Source organism: Malaclemys terrapin, chromosome 18, assembly GCF_027887155.1.
Source record: "Malaclemys terrapin pileata isolate rMalTer1 chromosome 18, rMalTer1.hap1, whole genome shotgun sequence".
Lineage (NCBI taxonomy): Eukaryota > Metazoa > Chordata > Testudines > Emydidae > Malaclemys > Malaclemys terrapin.
In genome coordinates this window covers 17,802,038-17,811,690 of record NC_071522.1, presented here as the reverse complement: position 1 = coordinate 17,811,690, position 9,653 = coordinate 17,802,038, and the positions used below count along the sequence as shown (strand labels likewise).

General features: G+C 40.7%; 1 protein-coding gene across 1 annotated transcript; it reads left to right on the top strand.

The window, feature by feature from the left end:
- Positions 1–96: 96 nt before the first annotated feature.
- MIS12 (MIS12 kinetochore complex component) lies at positions 97–6,876 on the top strand. Its single transcript, XM_054008289.1, has 2 exons — positions 97–181; positions 1,618–6,876. The coding sequence occupies exon 2, from the start codon at positions 1,656–1,658 to the stop codon at positions 2,289–2,291; it is 636 nt and encodes a 211-aa protein (XP_053864264.1). The 5' UTR covers positions 97–181; positions 1,618–1,655; the 3' UTR covers positions 2,292–6,876.
- Positions 6,877–9,653: the final 2,777 nt, after the last annotated feature.

The following is a 9,653-nucleotide window of genomic DNA, read 5'->3' as shown; positions in this document are numbered from 1 at the left end:
GCGGGGTATTTTCTCCCCACCCCACCCGGCGCTCCGATTGGTTTGGGAGGTGGGCGCTGAGCGCGCGGGCGCGGCTGGAGGCGCTGAGTGGTGGCGCTCCTGCCGGGGGCGGGCGTTCGAATGAGGCGGGAAGCGGCGGTTGGGAGCCAGGCTAGCTCGAGCGCTGCCGTTCGCCCGCCCGGTGAGAGGCCAAGGGGAGTGGGCGGGGAGGCTTCCCTAGGCCAGCGGCCCCCTCTCGCTTGGGAGCCGGGGAAGGTGGCGCCCCAATCCCAAAGGCCGCGGGAGCCTGGGCCCAGGCGACGGGTCCTACCAAGCCAAGAGGGAGCCAGGGCCTGAGGGCCCAAGCAGCCCCCACCCATTGGGCCTGGGGAGTGGTAGGGCCATGGGGATAGAGCACCAGGGTGAGGGTTGGCGCTGCGCCTGCGGGGGGAGCTAGGGCAAGTCATTGCCCGTCCCCGTGCCTCAGTTTCCCCATCTGTACAATGGGGCTAAAGAGCCTGACCTGCTTTGCAAAGCGCTTTGAGATCTGCCGAGGAAACGCTCCCAATGAGAACTGCCTGCTGTTGTCTGCTCTCACCCTGTGTTGAATTTTCTCAGAGCCTAATGCTGTGGCTTAATTATCCAGGGGGGATCTCCCCCCCCCTTAATTATGACCGATGTCAGTCACTTCAAAACCTTCCCAAGGTGCCGGTCTGGTCCTTGGTCTGATTTGAAAAGGCTTGTACACAGTAGGGGTCTGTGACTGTTAGTGGGATAGAGGCTGGTAAACTGCTTAAAGGGGGAGCTCATCCTATTATAATCGACTAACTGGGGTCTTGGTCCTACCCTGTCAACACAAATGCCTGAGAAGACTTGTATTGGAACACCTGCAGCACAGAAACTTCACCTCCAGTGTGACAGGGAAACTGCTTCCATACACAGTGTGACCGTGTATTGATAATTATGTCTGCAGGGCTTTTCCAAACAGTTACGATATTGACATATTTATCTATAACAGTGGTCTCTAAAGTGGGGTGCACAAGAGGATCCTTGGGGGTGCGCAGCAGAAGGAGCGGGTTTTTTCTTTGTTTGTTTTTTTTTTTTGCTTCGGGAGTCTGAGTGGCGCTTTTTTTTTTGGCTTTGGCTTTGGCAAAAATGGTAGAGCCGGTGCGGCAGGAGGTGCGTGCTCAAAAAATTTTTACTGATAGGAGTGCGCAATCAAAAAGGTTTGGAAACCACTGATCTATAACACAGTGTAATATGTTCAGAGAGGTCTACAACTGTTGACACCATGCATCACTTGTGCATTCAAACACTACAAAAGAAGGTTCTATTTACATTCTACGGAATCCCTCCTTGGGCCTAATAACAATAGAATTTAGATTTTAATGTAAGGTTCTAGTCATGGTTAGCACTGGTAATAGAATAGGATGTAGTTTCCTCTGAGTCAAAGACTGGCAAATTATGTCCTGCTGGGCAGAAAAAGGACTAGATTAAGAACCAAATTCTTTAAATTCCCCTAAATTCAAACTTGAACTCTGCTCTTCATAAGTGAGGTTAATGGTGTAATAGACTGCTAATACAACTCACCCTTTCCAAAATACAGATTTGTACTTATGTTCCTTTTTTCCTTTACAGAGTTCCACATTGTCTATGGTTGACTTCTTTTAGCCAAGATGTCAGTGAATCCTATGGCATATGAAGCCCAGTTCTTTGGTTTTACCCCTCAGACATGTATGCTTAGGGTCTACATTGCATTTCAAGACTACCTGTTTGAAATGATGCTGGTTGTGGAAAGAGTCATTCTGAAGAAATTAGAAGGCTTTCCTGACTCTAAGATCAGTCCATTCCAAATCCGTAAGAGCACAGAGAAATTTCTTCTCTTCATGAAGGAGCGCTTTGATCACCTCTTCAGCAAAATGGAACAAATGCTTTTGCAGTTGGTGTTAAACATCCCTAAAAATGTTTTGCTTCCTGAAGACAAGGTCCACGAGCAGTACCCCTACAGTAAGGAACAGTTTCAAACTCTTCAAGGTGAAATTGATCAACTACAGAAACAATACAAGGTCGAAGTGTCTGCTGGACAGGCCCTTTTAGCAGAATTAGAAGAACAGAAAATGGTTCAGGCAGAACTTGAGAAGACCCTCCAGTGGTTTGATGGGCTTGAGAACATATGCAGAGAGCACGGGACTAGCAATTTAAAGGAAAGCTTTGCATTCTTGACGCAAACTTCTAAGAAACTGCAAGATATACTAAAGGAAGTTGAAAAGAAAAACAAAAGATTGCAAAAAAGTAGTCTCCATGCAGTGTAAAGGAAGTACTGAAAGGGCAGCAGAGAAACCAATAAGACAATACTTTTGTTACAATACATTTTTTGAGGATCTCTCCAGAAGCATTTGTATATAAGGTTTTGGGGGGTTTGCCCCCTCTTCCTTGCCATACCAGTTTGCTGGTGAGTGCAATATTCTGGCAAACCATCATTTTCCCCTCCTGAATTCTATAAATACTGCTTCAACATTTCTTTAAATAAATAACCATATCCCCCTAAGAATGTCTAAATGAATTGTCTGAATGGTAGAGGTGCAGACGCAAAATAAGTGCATTGTAATAAAGACTTCAATTCTCTGCACTAGTTCATTTAAGCAACCTTAGTAGATAGGAAGCTTTTTCTTTAATGTAGAATAGGTTAAAAGCATCTTAATCTTAAACTATTTTTTGGAAGTCAAGACTTGTCAGTATTGAAATGTTCCATTTAGAAATGTAAGAATGTGACATCATAGTAAAACTTAGGCCTTGAGGAGAAATACATTTAATAAATGTTGGAATTGGAATTAATCTAGACACTGGTGAGTGGTTTCTAAAACGGGTTAGTTATTACTTCCAGTATTTAAAAAAAAAAAGGGGGGGGGGGTTGATATTCTGAAGGAGTTAACAAAGACAGGACATAGGGCCTGGATCTTTCCTTTTTCTTGTGGGAGCATTTCACAAATATTAATCAGTAGTCACAAACCTATGTACAGTAGGTGATTATACCAATTTTGCAAATGGATAGAGTTAGTTTTGCTTTGAGCAGGAGGCGCACACTGTACAGTGCTGTGTGTGATAAGAGACAGATATGAGCTACAGCGGAATCACTCAGACTCTGGATTGCTTTGACAGTTTTCTTGCACCATAGTATATATCGTAGTGTCAGCACAGCATTATACATTGTGTGACTCTTGCTAAAAGCAAAACGTAGTTTGCCTATTTATACAATGGGTATATTCACCTACCTTACATGGGTGTTGTGAGGACATTAATATTTGTGAAGTCCTTTGAGGTCCTTTAATTAAGCTTACTTTATATGGACTTGTTCCACAATCCATCAAAGTAAATGTGAATCTTTCCATTGACTTCAGTGGCTTTTGGATCAGCCCTTATTTACATATTAGTATAGTAAAAAGAAGCTTAATTTTACAGAGGCAAAACTTCCTTACTTTTTAAAAGATACTTGCTTGAACAATGTTTAACTTCTGTATAACTTGAGAGCTACTTAAATAAAAATTATACGTAAAGTGACAAAATATATTTTTTCAATGCATTCTGAAACTATACTATGAAATATTCTATGAAATTTGTCAAATACCTGAAGATTTCTGGATCAGCTCAATGTGCTCAAAGAACAGGTCAACAAATTTCAAGTGTCCACTGATTTTGTGAGCCCAGTGTGACATTGTGACTCACCTTGGGCACCCGAAGTCAGTGTCCGCATCTGAAAATTTGGCCAAAGACGTTAACATTTAACACTAGTCATTGTGTGAACTAACATGCATTAAATAATGCCTAAAGATTTTCTAATGGAAATCATTCTAAAGTACCTTATTTAGAGACTCATTTTGTATGTATCACTTAAAACAATGTTTATTTTTCTGCATTTTTTGATCAGTAAAATCTAAGTGTTTATTTCCCCACCACTCATTCTTACCTGTAGTAAGCTTCTGTTCTACTGTATGGCTGCAGCTAAAACTATAGTTAGACGATTAGGAATAGATACTGAATAAGCAGATTAATTTTTAAGATGCAGCTTAGCCTGTCTTTTATAAATAAAGTACATAGTTGTGTTTAACTTTTTCTTCTCCCAAATTGCAAAGGCTACTGCCCATACTTTGAACTAAACATGCCAGTTTATGAAAAGTCATTCATCTGTCACTTTGTAGAACTTGCATCCTTTTATCATATTCTTCTATTAAGAGTGTGATTTAAGTGAAAAGTAAATAAACATTCCAATAACTCATAAGATAGTGTGATACATTTTTCTGTTACTGCGCTAGAAAAATATCATTCAAAAATCTTCATTGCTAATGCAATTTTTTTTTCTGCGATATGACTGCAACAAACCTGTGGATATTGTTTTGTCAGACAGCCACAAGGGAGTTAGTTTTCATTCTGAACAACAGTGAATGTTAATTGGAAATCTACAGCAGGACAAAAAAATAAATTGGTAATTTTAATGTAAAATAAAGTAAACATTTGGATGTCAATAGCAAGAGTACAGTAATAGTCATTTGGCAAGGCAGGAGATGAAGAATACAGATATCATCTTTTCTTTAGGATACAATTAAAAGCTCCTTTCTGAGCCTTACAAATCTACTGTGTGCTTATTTAAATAGGTCCATAAAACAGGAGCTATAGCACAGGAATTATGTTGATTTTTTTATAGTAAGAAATAAAAAAAGTCCATGTGGGGACAGGGAGTGGTAGGTGAAGACACTCCCCCTCCCCCAATGATACTGATAGTGTTTATCATTCATTGCTAGTGATGTCAGCATTTTCCCAAGGAGTGGCTCCTTCCTTAAATATACCATGGACTAAGGAGGGATTACTTTAAAAAAACAAAAAACAAGGATGATGTTTTGAGTAATATAAGGATGAATAGGGTTGAGGATAGGGACTGGCTTGGGCTAAAATGAGTACCTTTTATAGGTACTCTATAATGGTGGGGTTTAAATCTATTCACCAAATACATATTCTCCAAGTTGGATAAGAAAAACAAAACACTCTAACTTTAACTGCACTTTACTATGATTTTAAGCTCACGAACAATGGATATTTTGAATTTTGGGCACAAACACTGATTCAAATAGATTTAAAAAAAAAATCATTGGGTTTAACCCTGCTAAAGGTGGTTGGTTTACTTGGTCATCCAAACTCCTTACTAATATAAAGTTGTGTCCTCAGATAGACCTGAGAAGTTTGTTGTCCATCTGTTTTATAAGGTTATAGAATGTTCTCTTCTTTTAAGTGAAACAATGTTAAAAAACCCAGCCAGAATGTTAAAGCTTTTGGGAAATTTGCAGGAGATACATTTCTACATGCACCCTTATGCAGACTGTATATATTTTACCTTTCTCTGCAATAAAGATACTAAGTAGTGAAGTGTTTCAAATGTATCAATTGTAATAGGCAATGTGGATTCTCAGACTACAATAGGCACAGTATGCAGAAGGAGTGTTGTACATGTTGGCATGAATATGCAAAGTACTGAGGACCATCATATGGTCACCAAATGCATCAAAGCCTACAGCTTTATTTCCATTATTAATGAAATTGGGTTGATATAGTTCCTTGCTTAGAGAGAAGTCTTGTATGCTATTACACTATAGACAAATTGTATTTCTTTTATACATTCATAATTCACTAGTGGAATGGTGGAATTCCTCAAGGGCTTCTTTTCCACCATGATTTCAACGATTTCCATCCCACCATCAACCTCAGCCTAGACCAATCCACACAAGCGGTCCATTTCCTGGACACCACTGTGCTAATAAGCGATGGTCACATAAATACCTCCCTACACCAGAAACCTACTGACCGCTATACTAATCTACATGCCTCCAGCTTCCATCCAGGACACACCACACGATCCATTGTCTACAGCCAACCTCTAAGATATAACCGCATTTGCTTCAATCCCTCAGAGACAAGCACCTACAAGATCTCTATCAAGCATTCTTAAAACTACAATACCCACCTGCTGAAGTGAAAATAACAGATTGACAGAGCCAGACGAGTACCCAGAAGTCACCTACTGCAAGACAGGACCAACAAAGAAAATAACAGAACACCACTAGCCATCACCTTCAGCCCCCAACTAAAACCTCTCCAGCGCATCATCGAAGATTTACAACCTATCCTGAAAGATGATCCCTCACTCTCACAGATCTTGGGAGACAGACCTGTCCTCGTTTACAGATAGCCCCCCAACCTGAAGCAAATACCAGCAACCCCACACCACAGAACAAAAACACTAACCCAGGAACCTATCCTTGCAACAAAGCCCGATGCCAACTCTGTCCACATATCTATTCAAGTGACATCATCATAGGACCTAATCACATCAGCCACACCATCAGGGGCTCGTTCACCTGCACATCTACCAATGTGATATATGCCATCATGTGCCAGCAATGCCCCTCTGCCATGTACATTGGCCAAACGGGATAGTCTCTAGGCAAAAGAATAAACGGATACAAATCTGACATCAGGAATCATAACATTCAAAAACCAGTAGGAGAACACTTCAACCTCTCTGGCCACTCAGTAACAGACTTAAAGATGGCAATTTTGCAACAGAAAAGCTTCAAAAACAGACTCCAATGAGAAACTGCTGTATTTGAATTAATATGCAAATTAGACACCAATAATTAGGCTTGAATAGAGAATGGGAATGGCTGAGCCATTACACACATTGAATCTATTTCCCCCTGTTAAGTATTCTCGCACCTCTTGTCAAACTGTCTGTAATGGGCTATCTTGATTATCACTAACAAGTTTTTTTTCTCTTAATTAATTAGCCTCTTAGAGTTGGTAGGACAACTCCCACTTTTTCATGTTCTCTGTATGTGTGTGTGTATATATATATATATATATCCTTAGTATATGTTCCATTCTATGCATCCGATGAAGTGGGCTGTAGCCCAAGAAAGCTTATGTTCAAATACATTTGTTAGTCTCTAAGGTGCCACAAGTACTCCTGTTCTTATTTCAAACAGAGCACTATACATTCTTTCAAAACCATCATGTCCTTTTTGGACTTTTCCCTGCTAAATTGCCATGTTCTAAACTCCAGTTTATCTAATATGTGGTGTGCATCAATGGAATGTGGATTTAATATGCTGCTAGTGTCACATTAGACCAGTGATGTGTAATTATAATGGTGTCTAGTCATTGAAGAGTGGGACAAACCGGGATAGTACCCTGTTGCCTGGCCTGCAGAACAAGGAGCATAACAAACCACTAAACCTGTTCTTTCATGTACACAGCATTTTGGCCAGTAGAGGGCATCAAGAGACTTTGATGGCATTTTGACATCCACAGACTGAGTATTTAATTTGTTTTCATATACACCCAGAATTGTTGAATATCTCCCAAGACAAATCAGTTCTTTTGTAATCAGCCAAAGGAAAATATTCACCTACTGATTACAAAAGATTGTTCAGTGTTAGAAGAAAATTATTCTTTACCATTGTCACATGGCAACTGCATCACCAAATAAAACTCCTGCATGATCGTATTGCTGCTGATCTTGCCCTTCATGCTCCATCCACCAACAACATATATTTACCACTTATCCTAGAAAGTGTAAGCTAAGTCCAAATCCTGTAAAGAGATATACATGGGCAGACACTTATGCCTGTATAGAGTTCTCTTGTAATCAAGGAGGAAATCTGTGGATCCCTTTGAAGGATCAGCGTTTAAATTCTTTGGGTCTTTAATGTGTCTGTAAAATACCATACACATTTCTGATTCTATATACAATATAAATAATAGATGGGCTTTTAGACTGTAAGCCCTTAGGGATAGTGATCTGGTAGTCTACATCATTATGTACATAAACATTAAGCATGAGGCCTCATTTATTTGACCTTCTACAAACACATGGTGAGGCTAAAAGAATAACATGATAAAAAGATGGAATATTTGGCTTTTCACAGTTTTGTATTTGTCAATTTAAATCCTTAACAATATAGTTTTTCTTCCTTTATTTAATTCCACAATCTATGAGAGAGAGAGAGAATAATGTAACTGGGACCATCAGAGCTCTTCCTTTGGAGCTATTATGATGCAATATGGTGTAGCAGTCTTCTCCTGCTTGGGCATGCTGCAGCATTCCATTTGCTGGCCTCTGGCCTAGTGTTCTCACTACATAAAATGCTAGGAAAAGGTTGACAACATTAACTTCATCATTCAAAGTGCTATTTTGAACAGCAGGACTTGTGCTCAGAATACACATTAGTCTAACTGAAAAAGTCAGGTGCACACTATTGTGTGTGGTGTAGTTCTTGCAGCATGGGTCTAGGAGCACAGACACCTGGGTTCTATTTCCAGCTCTGGCATTGACTGATTCATGGTAGCACTTTGGGAATGTCACTTAACCCCTCTGCTCCCTCAATTTCCCTATTTGTAAAACAAGGACAATAAACTCCCAATTCACAGGTGGTGGGAGGCTTCTCTCTGGAGCTCTCAAACTTTTTCACAGCATGGACATCACACAGAGTTCATCTCGTGGGCACCTATTGGCGCATCTGCAATCATATTACGTGTTTGTGGCAGCTACAGCAACTGCTTACATGGAAAATTAGCATTAAGAACATATTTAATGTATTATTTCTTACTGTTTAATGGCATTAAAAGCAAATGAGCCACAGGTATTGACATGGCCACCCAGCTCTCCACTGCCTGACAGAAGTGCTGTGTGGACCTCTCTTTGGGAACCTCTAGTTTACCTCATTAAAGTAGGCAAAGGACTGTGACAGATTAAATTTTTATTGGGGGGGAGGGGGAAGACACCTAAACTCTAAGAAGCAGGACTTATTCTCCTCCAATATAGTTAAGGTTAGAGCTCCAGGAAGAAAGGACTGGGGGAGCAGAAAGAAAGAAGACATCTGCAGACACCTCCCCCCCCACACACAAACACACCCTCAACATTACCTGACTTTTCTGTCAGGAAAAGGGTGACCAGATGTCCCGATTTTATAGGGACAGTCCCGATTTTTGGGTCTTTTTCTTATATAGGCTCCTATTACCCCCCACCCCATCCCGATTTTTCACATTTGCTGTCTGGTCACCCTACTCAGGAAAAACACGGACATAGGCCTCTCTCCCTCAGAGATAGCTTCAGGCAATGGAAGGAACAGCCCTGTCTCACAGGAAGAGTTGGGGAAGGGTTCGGAGGGTCATCTCTTAATTTCCTTTTAGGAGGGCATATTGGGAAAGGGTAGAACCTGGAGATCATCTCTCTCTCAGTACTGAAGAATGACTGCAGGAAAAGAGGAACTGAGATGGTACCCGATTGTCTGTGACAGACAGAGAGGTAGGGGCTTTCCTGTTTGAAAAAGCCTATTCGTTCTTTTAAAGTAAAAAACTTTGATCATTAAGTACTGGTGGCAGACTGGCTTCTTGAGACTACTTGTGTGTAAAGAATGCTTCTGTGGCTTCTTGCATTCAGTTGCACCACAAGACAGATGGTTGCAGCATCGCAGTCATCCACTTGCAATGGAACTCTGAGCTATACCTTCCAACAAGCAGTTCCCACACCATTATTACCTATTCAGCAAATCCTGGGAGGCGGACACTCTTCAGCTGTCCCAGTAGCAAGCTATTACCAGGAGCCTATTGAGTATGACCCCTTTTTT

Coding starts and splice junctions, on each gene's coding strand:
- MIS12 (XM_054008289.1), top strand. CDS start 1,656: ATGTCAGTGAATCCTATGGCATATGAAGCCCAGTTCTTTGGTTTTACC.